Source organism: Pituophis catenifer, unplaced genomic scaffold (genome assembly GCF_029215685.1).
Source record: "Pituophis catenifer annectens isolate HBS135680 unplaced genomic scaffold, rPitCat1.0.hap2 SCAF_2, whole genome shotgun sequence".
Classification (NCBI taxonomy): domain Eukaryota; kingdom Metazoa; phylum Chordata; class Lepidosauria; order Squamata; family Colubridae; genus Pituophis; species Pituophis catenifer.
Window position 1 is genome coordinate 12427712 of NW_027256882.1, and position 17275 is coordinate 12444986.

The following is a 17275-nucleotide window of genomic DNA, read 5'->3' on the forward strand; positions in this document are numbered from 1 at the left end:
CATTGATGTTCCTGGATGATGACAAAGACTGCTGTAAATTTGTAGGTTAAATATATTTATAGTTATATAAAAGCTACAAGTCTGTGTCAGTGTCTCTGACTTCATCTTTTTTTTTTTAAAAAAAGTTTTTTTTATTTTTTACACACACACACATACAAACATATTTTCTCTGAACAGAGTATTTGGCCGATTCACAAATTTAAACTGTGTTTAGTCATTTTAACTAAGTTTACAATTTCTATACTTCCTTTTTGCCATCATATTTATTCTCCTCTATCTATTCCCGTTGCCGCGTGGCTCTGCAATGTGCAATGGGAAGAAAAGCACTTTCAGGTGGCAGCGCTGCAATCCCCACCCCTAATCCAGAACGGTTTCCAGTTCCCGGCTGCACATTGCAGGGGAACTGGCTGCCCGCTGCCTGAAACGCAGCTCTGAAAATTGGATTGGGGAATCCGGGCAGCGGTGCCTGGAAAAGAGGGGTGTTTGACTTTAGGAGCTCCCGTTCGGCTCACTTGGCTTCTGGGCACACAAAGGGCTTAGGCAGCGGTGGCGGAGGCTCCTCACATTGCTGGGGAGTGAAGTCATCGCAGCCAGTCTGCCCTGAGCTGCCCGCTGGGTGGCTAGAGGGGTGACCAGCCGCAAATCATGGCACCCGCCTTGTTCCCCGAAGCTGCTAGGCGGATTCCCCCCCCCCCCCAGACCGTCCAGAAGAGGGTTGTTCCTCAGGCTGTGCCCCGACCCAGATCCCTGCCACCTGGAACTGCCCAAAAATGGCCGAAGGGAGGCGGCCGGAGGGTAGGCAGGGCTACATTCGGCGTATAAGACGCACCCAGATTTTCACCCCCTTTTGGGGGGTAAAAAGGTGCGTCTTATACACCAAAAAATACAGTAGTCATTGCTACTTTCACCACCATATACCATTAAAGGTATTTCAAATATTAGTTTAAATTTATTCATATTTCTAAAAACTTATCATTATCTAAATTTCAAAAATGCAAATAAAAATATTCCAATTATTATTCATTTCATTTTTACAATCTCTACGATTTCCCATTTCTTACTACAATTCATATTTCAATTCTAAGTATATATAGCATATTTCTCTTTCATTTCTATCTTTTTCTCCCTTTTCATTTTTATTTTTGCCTTTTTCTTTCCCCTTTTTTTCTTTTGCGCTTTAAAATCTTGAACTCTCCTATTTCATAATCCTGGACTCTTCTATTTTGCCCTGCATTTCCTGTTGTTTTCCACACTTTTTCTCTCTTTTTTATCTTTTCACTGTTAATCCCAGTGTAATCATTTAAGTTTTTTATGTTCTTTCTATTCCACCCTTCTTTCCTTCTTTGTTTCCTTCCATCCTTTTTTTTCCATTGTTAATCGCAATGTAATCTCTAAAAACCTCCTTTTTATTGTTGCTATTCACATATTCAATTAGTTTTTCAAAATTAATCTCATTGTCTTTATCTTCTTTTTTATTTTCAGTCTCTGTATCTTACTTCTCTGTCTTTATTTCCTTGTCAGTTTGAGCATGCTCTATCTCAATTTTTGGGTCCTCAAGTTTCGATTCTCCATGTAACATTGTAATTATTTCTCTTATTTCCGTTTTCCATGACGAGTACATCATTTCCATCATTTCTCTAATTCTCTGCGCCATTTTATTCTTTTTGGGTTGATATTATTCCAGGATGCAGCAGCTGCCAGATAACGTTGTTCCCCCTTGCCACCTCTTCTGCATGCACCAGGGGGTGCAAAGTGAACAGCTGGGCTGATTAACCTGAAATTGTGTCCCCCCCAAAAAAAGACCTAGGGCTTATTTTTGAGCCCAAAAAGATGTAAGCAGGTTTTATTTTGGGAAAAACACGGTATCCAAAACTTAATTCCTAATTATAAAAGGAAAATCTTATTTTTAATGGATCAAAAAAGTCTACTGCTTTGGAACCCCTTTTCCATACACCATGCATTTTTACAGATTCTCCTGGGCATGAAGTAAATTTTGAGAATCAACACAAACCAATTAGCATCGTCTTTTCCTGCTGTGCGCCTTCTTATGTCTATTAAATTCACTACAGGTTCTGAATTTCTTTCCACACTCCACACACTTATACGGCTTCTCCCCTGCGTGGATTCTTTTATGACACCTAAGATTACTTGCGTCTTTGAAACTCTTTCCACACTCAATGCATTTAAATGGCTTCTCCCCTGTGTGGATTTTTTTATGACGTGTAAGACTCTTTCCGTCTCTGAAACTCTTTCCACACTCAATGCATTTAAATGGTTTCTCCCCTGTGTGGATCCTCATGTGGTAGGTAAGAGTGCCACTCTCATTATAACATTCTCCACACTCCAGGCATTTATAGGGTTTCTCCCCTGAGTGAAGCCTTCTATGGTACCTGAGTGAATTATTGTGACTAAAGCTTTTTCCGCACTCGTAACATGTATACGGTTTCTCCCCAGTGTGGGACCTCTTGTGGCTACGAAGGCTACTTCTTATTCTGAAACTCATGTCACACTCGGTGCACTTATAGGGTTTCTCCCCTGTGTGAATCCTTTTATGGATCGTCAGTGCTCCAGTATCAATGAAGCTTTTTCCACACTCCTGGCACTGATATGGTTTTTCCCCAGTGTGGGTTCTGCTATGTAGGATATAGCTTCTTTTTGCATTGAAGCTCTTTCCACATGTACGGCATTCATATGGTTTCTCCCCAGTGTGGAGTCTTTTGTGGTAAGTGAGGTAACACAATTCAGTGAAGCATTTGCCACATTCGATGCACTTATAAGGCTTTTCACCCGTGTGGGTCCTTTTATGGGTATTGAGGTTACTTTTTTGATTGAAGCACTTCCCACATTCGGTGCATCGATGTGGTTTCTCTCCACTGTGGACACTTCTATGGGATGTTAAGTGGCTGGATTTACGGAAGCTCTTTCCACACTCCATGCATTTGTACGGTTTCTCCCCTGTGTGGGTCCGTTCATGGGCATGAAGGCCACTAGAATTGATAAAGCGCTTTCCACACTGCAGGCACTGAAAGGGCTTCTCCCCTGTGTGGATTCGATGATGGACCATAAGATGTGAAGAGCAACTGAAGCGCTTTCCACACTCCATACATTGAAGTGGTTTTTCCCCCGTGTGGGTCCTCTCGTGTGACTTAAGATGAACTTTTTGACTGAAGCTCTTTCCACAGTGCAGGCATTTATAAAGTTTCTCCCCGTTATGCATCCTATTATGTTGAGTTAGAGTACCACGTCTATTGAAGCTTTTTCCACACTCTAAACATTCATAGGGTTTCTCCTCTGTGTGAATCCTATTATGGCAAGTAAGGGAATCGGTGGTCCTGAAGCATTTTCCACACTCTTTGCATTTATACGGCTTCTCTCCAGTGTGGATCCTCTTATGTGAATTGAAATTGCCTTTTTGGGTGAAACTCTTCCCACACACTGTGCAATGATATGGCTTTTCCCCTGTATGGATCCTATTATGGTAAGTGAGGTCACTTGCATAGCGGAAGCTCTTCCCACATTCCAGGCATTTACATGATTTATTCCCAGTGGGGCTTTTTTTCCGGGAATTTGGTTCCTTGCTCTGAGTAAACCTCGTTCTACCCTCCCTGCATTGATGCAACTTCTTTTCTCTGTGGATGCTTTGATGGGAAGTAAGGGAGGTGCTGTTTCTGAAGGTCTTTCCGCAGGTGATGCATTGATGCTGCTGCTTCTCTTCATGGACCCTCTTATGTGAATTAAGGTGATTTTTCTGCCTGAAGGTCCTTCCACAATCCAGACATTTGTGTGGATCCTCTGCTTTGTGAATTTTTTTATGTGATGCAAGGGAGCGGCTTGTATCGAAGCTTTCTGCACACTCTGTACATTTGTACATTTCCCTTCCTTCTTGTATTCTTTCATGTAAAGGAGGAGGAAGGGTCCCTCTGGAGTGTTCCCTGCTTTCATCCTGTTTCTCTCCAGCAGGGATTTCACAACAGTCACATAATCCAGATTCATCTCGAAGGGTCTTCCCACACCTTGAACACTCTCCTTTTTCTTGGCAATCATCTCCGTCCAATAAGACATTGGGATCTGGACAAGGGAAACCAGAGCAATTCTCCAGCTCCCCCGTTAACTGCTTTTCCTCAGAACTTTGCTTTCCATACATCTTTTCTGCAACTTCCTTTTTGTCTTTTGGGAAGGGTGCTGCTGCCTCTTGGCCAGAATCCTCCATCTCCCATCCGTCACCTGCTTGTAACAAAAAAAAAAAGAAAAGTTAGGACAAACTTAGGTGTGAAAGGGATCAAGCACCATTGCTGTATTAGAACAGTAAAAATATTCTTCCAAACTCCCATTTGTTCAAAACATGATGCTATGCTTGTTATTAAGTTGATATAAGATTTGACCTTTGGCTCCTAAATGTAAATATCTCAACAGAATCTCTTACCTAAGGAGGCCATGTTCCTCTTGTTTTCCAGCATGACCTCTTGGTACAGGGCTTTTTGCTCAGAATCCAGCAGGGCCCACTCCTCCACGGAGAAAAACACAGCTACATCCTCAAGCGATACCAAATCCTGACACAGGGAGAGGAGACAAACCACAACGTATTCCATGAACATTCCTAACAATGAACACTTCAATGAATTACATTTGAGTCTACTTCTTAATGAAAAACCTCTAGTTTTCAAGTAGGGCAAATAAACATGTTAGGATATTGAATTTAGAATCTGAAACAGTAAAGTGTACAAATAGGCCGGAACACAATTGTAACTGATTAGTTAGAGAGTGCTGACTCATGCATGATGCAATCTACGCTGTGATTGGTTGCTGTAAGTATAAAGGGGTGTTTCCCTTTTTTCCCTCCTTTTTTCCTTCTGTATGTTCTGCATGATGTTTTAGATTTACCTCATGATGTTCCTGACTATCTTATGTTCTTCCTTTTCTGGATGATGACAAAGACTGCGATAAATTTGTAGGTTGAACATATTTATATTTATATAAAATCTACAAGTCTGTGTCAGTGTCTCTGACTTTATCTGGACAGCTGCTGGGCAATTTCATGACCGAACATCTTCCCTGGAGAACCTTTCCAAAAACATAAAGTGCCTCTGGCTAGAGATACATCTAGTTAATGTTTTATTGGTTTGTCCGATGCCGCAGGAGCAGCAATCTCATGTATGTATGTATTAAAGGACCACAGAGCTGGACTCTGGAGGCCTCAAGCAGATCCGCTCCCATTTCCAGGGAGTTGTGCTGAGTTGTTAGTCAGGAGTACTAGATCTGGCCTGGCACCAACAAAGAGACAGAGTCCAAATTGTCTCTCACGTATACAGGTAGTCCTCGAATTACAGCCATTCATTTAGTGACTCTTCAAAGTTACCAGGACACTGAAAAAACACTGACTCCTGGCAGCTTTTCACAGGACCTTTGCAGCATCCCCATGGTCACCTGATCAAAATTTGGACACTGGGCAACTGGCTCATATTTGTAACGGCTACAGAGTCCCAGGGTCATGTGATCCCATTGCAATCTTCCCACAAGCAAAGTCAATAGAGAAGCCAGATTCCCTTAACCACCGTGTTACTAACTGAACAACAGCAGTGGGTTCACTTAACAACTGTAGCGAGAAAGGTCATAAAAAGGGGGAAAACTCACTTAGCCACTATCGCGCCAAGCAACAGAAATTCTGGGCTCGATTGTGGTCCTAAGTCAAGGACTACCTGTATTCAGATTTGGACAATGGATGGGATAGATCTGGAATGATTTCTTTCATGCTTTCATATTTCAGTGACATCAGCAGGAAATACAGTTGTTTGATTGACAGGAGATACAGTAAGGAAGGTGCCAAAGAAGCCATGCCGACATCCTGTAGCCTTAAGGATTTTTAGCAAGACAGTTGTGGTTTCTCTCTCACCTTTCCCAGATATGGGACACAGGTCTTTATTTCAGCCATTTCAAGGTACGAATCTTGATCCCCAGAATCCTGACTAAGGTCACTGGAGGCTTTTAAGAAGAGACTGGACAGCCAATTGTCTGAAATGGTATAGACTCCTCCTCCTCAAACAGGGGGTTGGACTAGAAGACCTCCAAGGTCCCTTCCAACTCCAAGTATGTTATTCTATGTTTATATAATGTCCACCTTCCTTATCAGATGATAGAAACTCCTTTCAAAGCTGGGACTTGCCCTTTGGAATACCCCACTGTAAAAGAGGAAAATTAGGGCCCTTTTATTGCTGGTGGACTTCAACTCCCAGAATTCCTGACACAGCTGGCTCGGGGATTCTGGGAGTTGAAGTCCACCAGTCCTAAAAGGGCCCTAGTTCCCCACCCCTGGCCTACAGCAACCTTTCCCAATCTTGGGAGCTGTAAAATATGTGGACTTCAACACAGATGGAGAATTCTGGGAGCAGAAATCCACATACCACAAAGTTGCCAAGGCTGAGAAACAGTGGCCCACAGGAAAAGGCCTTTAAATGCACCCAAGACTTTAAAAACGCAGTTAAATTGAAGAATGGAAACGAATTGAAGGGATGAAAGCAACGAGGGCAAAGAGATGAAAGGGCATCAGAAGGAGCCTTTCCCCGATGCTCCCTCCGGAGGCGGCTCCTCTGGAAACAAGGGCTCCTGGGAGGGATCGCCCCCTTTTCTCCCCGCCGCTTTCGCAGCCCTTGAACTCCAAGCCTCCCGGATCTGAAACGGCCCCGGAGAAAAGGAAAAGGACGGGAAACGACCAGGAAGGGCCAGGAAATAATAATAATAGTAATAATAATAGTAATAATCATCATCTCCCCAAGGAGAAAGTGGGGACTGCAGGAGGATCTTAGCAGCGCCCCAAGAAGCTGCATTGAAGGGTCTCCTGTCCGAGCATTTCCCCAGGTGGGAAGAAGGAAGGAAGGGAGGAAGGAGCTTCTCACCTGGCGCTCCATAGGAAAGAGGCGGCTCTCTTCCTCGCCCGGACTCCGCTCCCCAAGAGAGGCGCCCAGGATCGCCGCCGGACTCGCACCTGGATCCCCCTCCCCGGAACGACCCCAGCCAGGAGTCTGCACAGAACCAAACAGGAAGCGCTTGTAGCTCCTCCCCTCTCCGTCCAGCTCCTCCCACTCTCTAAAGCCCTGAGAGCGCCGCCCACTCGGGTTGCCCCTGCTTGCCCCCCCCACCCCCCCCCACCCCCGCTCCCCCGTGGGATGGTCAGCTGGGCAACGAGTCCATTGCTTCTTTGCCCCAGGGAGAGAACCGGGGGAGAGGGGGAGGGGACGAAGCCCAGGATGGGAGGAGGGAAGGGAAAGGGATGCGGAGCAGCAAAGTTAGGAAGGAATCGCCCTTTAATAATAATAACAACAACAACAACTTACATCCTCCGACGATACCTTAACAGTTCCTAGGTCCTTGGTTAGGACTCGAGCTGCTGAGCCATTAACCAGCCTCAAAGGCTGTGAATGTCACTAAAGATTTAATAATAATAATAATTGTCAGATGTAAATGCCTTATTCTCTAATGTGTAAATAATGTATATATGGAACATCAGGGGTTAACTTATTACTTGAGCTTTAATGTATTCATATTTTACCACTCCTATTCCTGGCTCCGCCCCTTGTATATAAAAGGAGCCACCCTCCCCATTTTCCTGGCTTCTATCTTGAATATTCAGCGAATATAGAATGCCTATTATGATTAAAGAGAATTATATTTAAACCTATAACTTCTATTATCTTTATTGAGTCTGATCCTGAAAATATTGCAACAAGCTGGTAGCAGAGGATGGTTAATTGACTCAATAAGTAATTAAAAATGTCCAAGAAAGATAGGCCCAACACCAGGGCCTACAGCAAAGAAATAGAAACTGATCAAGAGATGATCAACGAATCCACTAATGCGATTTCGAGAGAATCCGAAGAATACACCACTGAAGAAGAAGAACTGATGAGTGAAAATAACGACCAGGAAGAAATCGAGATAGAAAATAACGAACTCAGGTCAGAAATATTAAAAATACTAAAAAGCCAAAAGAATGATGAAAGCCTCATCGCGGACCTCCAGGAGATGCTGAGGAACAGCGGAGCAGCGAGAGAGAAAAACATCATTAAAGAAAAACCCAAAGATCAAAAAACTGTGAGTGAAATGACTACTGAGAAAATAGTTGTAAAAAAGAAAAGATGTGACCCCGCGCGAAATTTTGAACGGCAGCCATCTTGGTTTCAACGAACTTCAAAAGAGAGTGAAGCAGAGCCAATCAAAACGCTCAGTTCAAAATTTCTGGCGCGAAAAACGCTATCAGACGAAGAGAGTGAAAAAGAAGTCTCAAACTCTTCAGATGAACCAAAATCAGAAAGTGAAGACGATTTAACAAAGTCTCAAGTAGAGTCAGCAATGAAAACACTTTTTGCTGCTTTTGGGCCAAGATTGAAAATTTCTAAGACATCAACGAAGAAGCAAGCAATCAAACCGACAACTCAAGACCTGCACGCTCCCATTCTGACTTCGAAAACGACGACACCCGAGCCCAGAGAGCCATGCCGATTCCGTCCTACACCGCAGACAGAATCGAGTGCCAGCGCACACAAGAGAAAGAGAAGAACCGCCGCCATCACCAAAGCCCCAAAAACCGAACCAGAGACCGACTCATCTGAAGAGGAGCGGATCGAGAGAGCTGAAATGGAGAGAACCTTCCACAACGGCGCCAAAGAAGAAATGAGCAACGCGCATGTGCAAAACTACGTAGACGGCCCCGAAAGACTTGAACTGTCCAGAGAACCGCGCAGACTCGTTACAAGCATCCCAATGCCGTTCTGTAATTTCCTGCACTTGAGAGACCACGGACTGCCTCAGGTTGTAAGTAATGGACAAAATAATGTGGGGAACTTACCCAGTGACTTCCCAAAACTTAGAGTTGATGGCATTAATTTACAAGAGTGGTACCAACAGCTTCAGGTTATTTTTATGAAAGAAAATTTACTATTCTTTATAACTAGTCCTCCAAGAAGACCTTGGACTTTAAAAATAGACTGTTTACATCATAGAGCATTTTTCATAATAATTTCTAGCGTGTCTCCTGCAATGTATCATAGCATCAAACCAAACCTAACTGTATCAGAAATAATTCAATGCATGTTTAATCTATTTCACAGCGATAGCGTAGCCACAACCACAAGAATGTCTAAGGATTTCTTTTCTTCTAGAGTGAAACCAGGGGTTTCTATAAGTGAACATTTGATAAATCTAAACAAAATAAGAGCTGAGCTGCAATTGAGGGGGGAAGTGATTTCAGATCAAACTATGAAAAGTGTTATTATCAATTCACTTGATCCATCATGGGATAGCTTTATGTCACACTTAGATACCATTAATTTGGGATATTTATCAATAGAAAGTCTATCTAACAAATTGATAGCAGAAGACAATTCAAGAAAAAATCGTTCCAGTAACCAAACAGAACACAAATCTTTTAGGAAAGTAGTCTTTCAAGATAAATATAATGAAGCCTTTAGATGCCACAATTGTGGATCCAGGGAACACAGTAGAAGAGACTGTCCCAAAGTCCCAAGGGAGAGACATAGGCCAGAATATAGGAGCAAATACAATTACAGACAATCTTCCACAGATAGACACAAATATAGAAGTCCACCAAACTACAGAGAAAGTAGAGGGGGTAGAGAAAATTCAAAAGAGAGAAAATCTGGGTCACTAAATGGGCTAAATAAACAAGACAGCACCAAAACACAACAAGATGAGAACAATAATTGGCTTATTGATTCTGGTGCAACAAATCACACCACTAATAACAAAAGTATATTATCTTCATTTACAGAAGATAAGTTTGTGATAAAGGTAGCTAATCAAGAAAAGGTTCAAGTATTAGGCAGAGGAAATGTGACCTTGCCTGGTTTAGGGAAAATAGAGGGGGTATTATTAATCCCAGAAATACCTCACAACATACTAAGTGCTATAAAACTAAGCAGAGAATCTGACATCAATATAGTTTTCTCAAAGGGGAAAGCAACTATAGAAAAGAACAAAACAAATGTAGGCACTGTGATGATAAAAGGGGGTCTACCCTATCTGATAACCAAAGAAAGATGGTTACATAACATTGATTCAAATATGGAAGATTGTATTGAAGCAGATGATGAAAATGTCAGTAACAGTGACAATGATGAATGTAAAATAACTCATGATAACAAAAATACACACAATGAGAAGAAACCAAAAATAGGTAAACCAATTCATGATGAGTGTGCTCATATCTTACATAGGAAGTTAGGACATGCAAGCTTTCCTGTAGTACAAAAAATGACTGAACACGCAGAAGGTGTAAAAATAAAAAATTGTGAAAATTATTTAGAATGCTCAGTATGTAAATCCACCAAACTAAAAACCAGTCCTAGACCAAAAAAATCTAACAGATCAACTAACAATATTTTTGATTTGGTACATATGGACTTAGTTGGTCCATTAACTCCATCAATTACCTATAGAAAACGTTACTTCCTAACAATAGTGGATGATTACAGTCGCTATGGTTTTGTTTACACATTAAAGCACAAGGATGAAACCTTTCAGAAATTTAAGGAATTCTACAAACGCATAGAAACACAACATAATATCAGAATAAAACAAATTATGACAGATAGGGGATGTGAATTCATGTCTAAAGAATTCTCCCAATGGTTAAAGGATAGAGGGATGCTACATTTCACGTCCAATCCATTTTCTGCCTTTCAAAATGGGATTGCAGAGAGAAAGAACTCCACACTACAAACCATGATTAGATGCACATTAGAGGATGCTGGTTTAGGCAAACAATTTTGGTCAGAAGCCTTACATTATTCAAATTACACTCAAAATAGAACATGGTCCAGTATTGTGAATAAGACACCATATGAGGTGATGTACAATAGAAAACCTAAATTAGCACACATGCACATATTTGGAGTTACTGCAGACGTGCACATACCTAAACAATTGAGGAGAAAGGGAGAAAACGTATCCAGGAGATTAAGATTCATGGGATACGAAACTGGAACCAAAGGGTACAGATTCATCGATAATAATAACAAATTTATAGTATCCAGAACAGCTGTGTTTCATGAGCAGGCCAATTGGTCTAAGTTGCACCTTAATGAAATTTTTCCTAATAAAAGCAAAGATAATATATCTTGCGAGGAAGGAACAACAGAAAATCAAAATATTAACAAAAGTAAGAACAAAACCAAAACTTGGACAAATAGTCAGCATAAAATAAAGACAGACACATTAACAAAAAAGGAAGCCAGATATTTGCATGACAACCATAGCAAACCTGAAAGAAATATTAGAAATAATAGAAACCAAATACCAAATAAATACAAAGATTATATTATGCATATGGATGGAGAACAAATAACACCTAATACATATGAGGAAGTATTGAAACTTCCCCGTGAAGAAAGAGAAAAATGGGAACTAGCTATGGAAAAAGAAATGAAAAGTTTACAAGGATTAAATGTATTCACACCTGCGATCGCACCTAAGGATAAAACAATTATAGGTACCAGGTGGATTTATAAAATTAAGAATTTAGAAGGAGGTAATACCTTATACAAGGCCAGACTAGTTGCACAAGGTTATGCACAAAAATATCCAGAAGACTATACTGATACATATTCACCCACAGTGAGAACAGAGAGTGTCAAAACAGCTCTTGTAGTAGCATCTGCACTCAATCTAGACGTGTTTCAATATGACATACAGACTGCATACTTACATGCAAAATTAGATAAGGAAATATATGTAAGAGCACCACATAGTCAATACACTAATAAGAACGAAATTTGGTTACTAAATAAGAGTCTGTACGGATTGAAGCAATCTGGCAAAAGATGGTACGATTGTTTGGTAAAAGTACTAAAGACCATGGATTTCAACGCCACCACTGCTGATAACTGTTTCTTTGTAAAAAAGAGTAATGATCATATTGAATTTGTATTAATTTATGTGGATGATATTTTATATATTGGAAAGCACAAAGAGAGCAGGGAAATCTTTGTAAATAAGTTAAACGAACACTTCTCATTGAAATCACTAGGTAGAGTGAATAAATACCTTGGTGTACAAATTAACAAAACAAAAAGGGGATTCAAACTTACCCAAAAAGATAAAATCATTGAACTCCTAAACAAATGTAACTTAAATAATGCCAAAACATGTGACACACCTATGCAAACTGATTTTCTTAGAAACAATGATGAATCTTCCCCTGAGTTTAAAGACAACACATTTTACAGATCAGTTATAGGTTCACTCCTTTATATATCTAATTGGACTAGACCAGATATTGCATTATCTCTCAATTTATTGTCAAGATATGTTAGCAAACCAACCTTGTATCATTGGGAAGCTGTCAAAAGAATTTTAAGATATCTGAAAAGTACATTAGATTTTTGTTTAATATTGGAACCCAATAATGACAAAGAACCAAAAATTACTTGTTATGCTGATGCAGATTGGGCTGGTGATACATCATGCAGAAAGAGTACCTCTGGTTATGTTTTTCTATTGAACGATTGTCCAGTTTACTGGTATACTGGTAAACAAGAACTGGTAGCCACCTCTACCACAGAAGCAGAATATGTTTGCTTGTCTAAAGCTGCAAATAACCTTGTATGGTTCAATGATTTGATCACAGATGTTTGGAAGAAACCTACTTTACCATTTATTATGCATGAAGATAATAAAGCGGCCATTGAAATTTCTAGATCCGATGCAATTGGACAAAGGTCCAGGCATATTGATATAAAATTTAAGCACGTGAGACAACTATCTCAAGACGGATTCATCAAAGCAATACATTGTGATACTTCTGAACAATTAGCTGACATATTAACAAAACCCTTACCTTCTAAACAACACAAATATTTAACTTCTAAATTATATGTATTATATTGTCCTGAATCTGAATGTAACTGGTGTTGTATAACGAACCGGCATTTAGAGGGGGATTTGTCAGATGTAAATGCCTTATTCTCTAATGTGTAAATAATGTATATATGGAACATCAGGGGTTAACTTATTACTTGAGCTTTAATGTATTCATATTTTACCACTCCTATTCCTGGCTCCGCCCCTTGTATATAAAAGGAGCCACCCTCCCCATTTTCCTGGCTTCTATCTTGAATATTCAGCGAATATAGAATGCCTATTATGATTAAAGAGAATTATATTTAAACCTATAACTTCTATTATCTTTATTGAGTCTGATCCTGAAAATATTGCAACAATAATAATAATAATAATAATAATAATAATAATAATAATAATAATCTTTAATACTATTATTAAATATTATTAAATATTAATATTATTATTAATAATAATAAAGTTTATTGTAATTTACAGAATAACACAGGCGTGAGGGACCTCGGAGGTCTTCTAGTCCAACCCCGAGGCAGTCAGAGAAACAGGGGAGAGAGGGAGGGGACAAATCCCGGGGATGGGAGTGGGGGGGGAAGAGAAAGGGAAGTGTTAAGTTGGGTGAATGAGGACGCAGCAAGGCAGGCAGTGAGTGACAACAGCTCTTTATTGTAGGGGGAGAGCCCAGCGGCTGACCTAGGGAAACAGCTCCCTTTATGCAGCTGTGGTGGTCAGCCAATCAGCTGATGGTCAGTTAGTTTAAACTTCCCGCCAAGAAAACCTATTTACATAACAGGAAGCGGAGCAGCAAAGTTAGGAAGGAATCATCCTTTAACAGAAGAAGAGCTGAGAGGGACCTTGGAGGTCTTCTAGTCACTACAAGATCTCTTCCCCCCCCCCAACTCTGTTATTCTGTTAAAGGACGAGTCCCTTCTAACTGTGCTGCTCAGCATCGCTTTCCCTTCCCTCCTCCCGTTCCCTGGGCTTCGTCCCCTCCCTCTGTTCCCCTTTCTCTGATTGCCTCGGGAGAAGCAGCCCTGGACTCCCTGCCCAGCTGAGCATCCCACGCGGGACCGCTTCCCCCGTTGCAAAAGGCAGGGCGCAGGCAGGGGGACCCCCGAGGGGGCGGCGCCCTCCCCCCCTTTAGAGAATGGGAGGAGTTGGACGGGGAGGGGCGGAGCTATAAGAGCCTCCTGCTTGGGCTCTGCAAAGTCCTGGCTGGGGCCGTTCCGAGAAGGGGGATCCACGTGCGTGGCCGGGAAGGAAGGAAGGAAGGAAGGAAGGAAGGGAGCGTGGCCGCGTGGAAAACGGATCGCGGATCCGTTCCTGCGCGCATGTTTTTGGGAAGCGGGAGTCCGGGCGAGGAAGAGAGCCGCCTCTTTCCTATGGAGCGCCAGGTAAGATGCTCCCTCTTTCCTCCCTCCCGTCTTCCCACCTGGGGAAATGCTTGGACAGGAGACCCTTCAATTCAGCTTCTTGGGGCGCTGCTAAGACCCCTCCTGCAGCCCCCACCTTCTCCTTGGGGAGATTGGTCTGCCGGCCCTTCCCGATCGTTTCCCATAACTTCCTTTTTTTTCTTCCCTCTGGGGCTGTTGCAGATCCAGAAGCTTAATGGCTGCTAACCCGGCCGGAGGGAAAGGGGGCGATCCCTCCCAGGAGCTGCTGTGTCGGGGAGTTGCTCAAGACGAGGCACCTCAGGAGAGAGCATCGGGTAAAGGCTCCTGCTGAGGCCCTTTAATCCTCAGGATTGACTTTGCCCGAGTTAATTTCATTCCTGACTTAATTTCATTCGTGAATTCTTTTTCATTGTTTAATTGAACGGTGTTTTTAAAGTCTTGGGTGCATTTAAACAAGTACCACTCTTTTCCTATAGGCCAGCCTGTAACTTTTAACTTGGCAACTTTTAAGATAGGATGGCTGGCTGGGGAATTCTGGGAGTTGATGTCCATGTATTTTAAAAGGTTGAGAAACATTGCTGTAATAGGCTATTCCAAAGGGCAAATCCCACCTGTGAAAACAGTTTTCCTTTCTCCTCGGATGATCTGATGTGGGGGGGGGGGGGGTTTGAACATTATGTGGATCGGGATTCTGATGATGGAGAGTCCAGAGAAGAGCAACAAAGATGATTAGGGGACTGGAGGCTAAAACACATAAAGAACGGTTGCTGGAATTGGGTATGTATAGTTCCTCTTTTCCCTTGATCGCATGGAGCTCGCCTCACCATGCAAGCTCAGCTACCAACAGTATTGAGACATACTATTTCAGCATACTTGCAGGTTACAACTTTTTTATAGATACATTAGTAATGTGAATAAAGTAAGAAACATACAGGGTCAGTTACATGAACACTAAAGGACCCTCTCTATTCCCATTATTATAAGGGAGAAATGTGCTTGTTTGGAGATTATATTAAAAATCAGCTAAATCCCATAAACCTAAATGACTGCTGTCTTATCTTTTACACCAGGTTTTTGCAAGGCACACTTGAGCATTTATTTATTTATTTAGTGTAAGGCACTCAACAGTTATTGGCACTTAGCTCTGCTTATTCTTTCAGGGTGATTTGCATTATTTGAATGATTGGTGGGAGACTCCTAGATAGTCTCACCAAATGACCACAACCGAGCCCAAAATGTCTGTTACTAAGAGCGAGATTTGTTAAGCGAGTTTTGCCTCATTTTACGACCTTTCTTGCCACAGTCGTTAAACGAATCACCGCAGTTAAGTTAGCAATACATGAAACTGGCTTCCCCATTGACTTTGCTTGTCAGAAGGTCGTAAAAGAGGACTCAGATGGCCCCAGGACATTGCAACTGTCATAAGTAAGAGTTGCCAAGCGTCCGAATTTTAATCTCGTGACTGTGGGGATGCTGCAATGGTTGTAAGTGTGAACAATAGTCGTAAGTCATCTTTTTCAGTGCTGTTGTAACTTCAAACGGTCACTAAACGAGCTGTTGGAAGTCAAGGACTACCTGCATGCTAAATCCTTAGGAGGACTGTTTTCCTGAGGTCGTCTCATGGTGATGTGTTTTAAGGCAGGGAATCGCAAGGATTGTTTGGCTGCCGTTGTGGAAGAATTATCAACTGTGTCGTTGCTCAGGGACCTCCGAGTGTAGGATTCCTGCACTCTTTGGGGAGGCTTCTTCCTTGTCTCCTATGCTTGAGCTTGACATCTGGTACAGACCAGAGGTGGTATTCAGCAGGTTCTGACCAGTTCTGGAGAACCGGTAGTGGAAATTTTGAGTAGTTTAGAGAACCGGTAAATACCACCTCTGACTGGCCCCGCCCCCTCTATTCTCTGCCTCCCAAGTCCCAGCTGACTGAGAGGGAATGGAGATTTTACAGTTTTTCCCCTGCCACGCCCACAGAACTGGTAGTAAAAATTTTTGAATCCCACCATTGATACACACGCATGTTGTATGAATGTAATTCACGAGTTTGATATCCGGGCACCAGGTTAGTTCTCACTGTCAGGAAGTTTCTCCTTAATTTCAGGTTGCTTCTCTCCTTGATTAGTTTTTATTCATTGTTTCTTGTCTTGCCTTCTCATGCTTTGGAGAAAAGATTGACTCCCTCTTTTGTTGCAGCCTTCAAATACTGAAACACGGCTATCGTGTCACCCCTAGTCCTTTTTTTCTCTAGACTAGCCATACCCAATTCCTGCAACCGTTCTTCATGTTTTACTCTCCAGGCCTTTAATTATCTTTGTTTCTCTTCTCTGCACTTTTTCCAAAGTCTCCACATCTTTTTGTAACATGGTGGCTGAAACTGGATGCAGTACTCCAGGTGTGGCTTTAATAAGGCTTTATAAAGCACTACTAATACTTCTCATGAAACCCCAAAGTCAAAAGTAAAACCCAAGGTTTACTTTTACACAGAAATGAAATGTTGAACCCCACCTTCCTTGATTTGGCACGATTCATTGGCTCATTGCATTGGGTAAAATTAACTCAATGTTGGATTGGCCCAACACATCCAAGCTCTAGCCCATCAGTGTGGAGGTGAAATCCAAATTTTTTTACTACCGGTTCTGTGGGCGTGGTGTGGCTTGGTGGGCGTGGCTTGGCGGGCGTGACAGGGGAAGGATACTGCAAAATCTCTATTCCCTCCCCACTCTGGGGCCAGCCAGAGGTGGTATTTGCCGGTTCTCCAAACTGCTCAAAATTTCTGCTACCAGTTCTCCAGAACCTGTCAGAACCTGCTGGATTTCACCCCTGCATCAGCAGAAAGCAAAGGAATATGAGGTTGCTGCTCCTGCGGAATTGGCCAAACTAATAGCGCATTACCTAGATGTATCTCTAGCCAGAGGCTTTTTGCACTTTATGTTTTTGGAAAGGTTCTCTAGAGAAGATGCAAATTTGCCCTGCTTGGAAACTTTGTAGGTGGAATATGTTCATCAAGAAGAGGACTTGCA

The 17275-nt window shown here is 42.0% G+C and overlaps 2 protein-coding genes across 2 annotated transcripts in view; one reads left to right on the forward strand and one right to left on the reverse strand.

The window, feature by feature from the left end:
• The window catches only part of LOC139309847 (zinc finger protein 721-like), a 145430-nt gene that overhangs the window by 121659 nt on the left and 6496 nt on the right, over window positions 1-17275 (forward strand). The window lies entirely within an intron of this gene.
• LOC139311735 (zinc finger protein 420-like) lies at window positions 1051-4210 on the reverse strand. Its single transcript, XM_070936224.1, has one exon. The coding sequence runs from the start codon at window positions 4208-4210 to the stop codon at window positions 2015-2017; it is 2196 nt and encodes a 731-aa protein (XP_070792325.1). The 3' UTR covers window positions 1051-2014.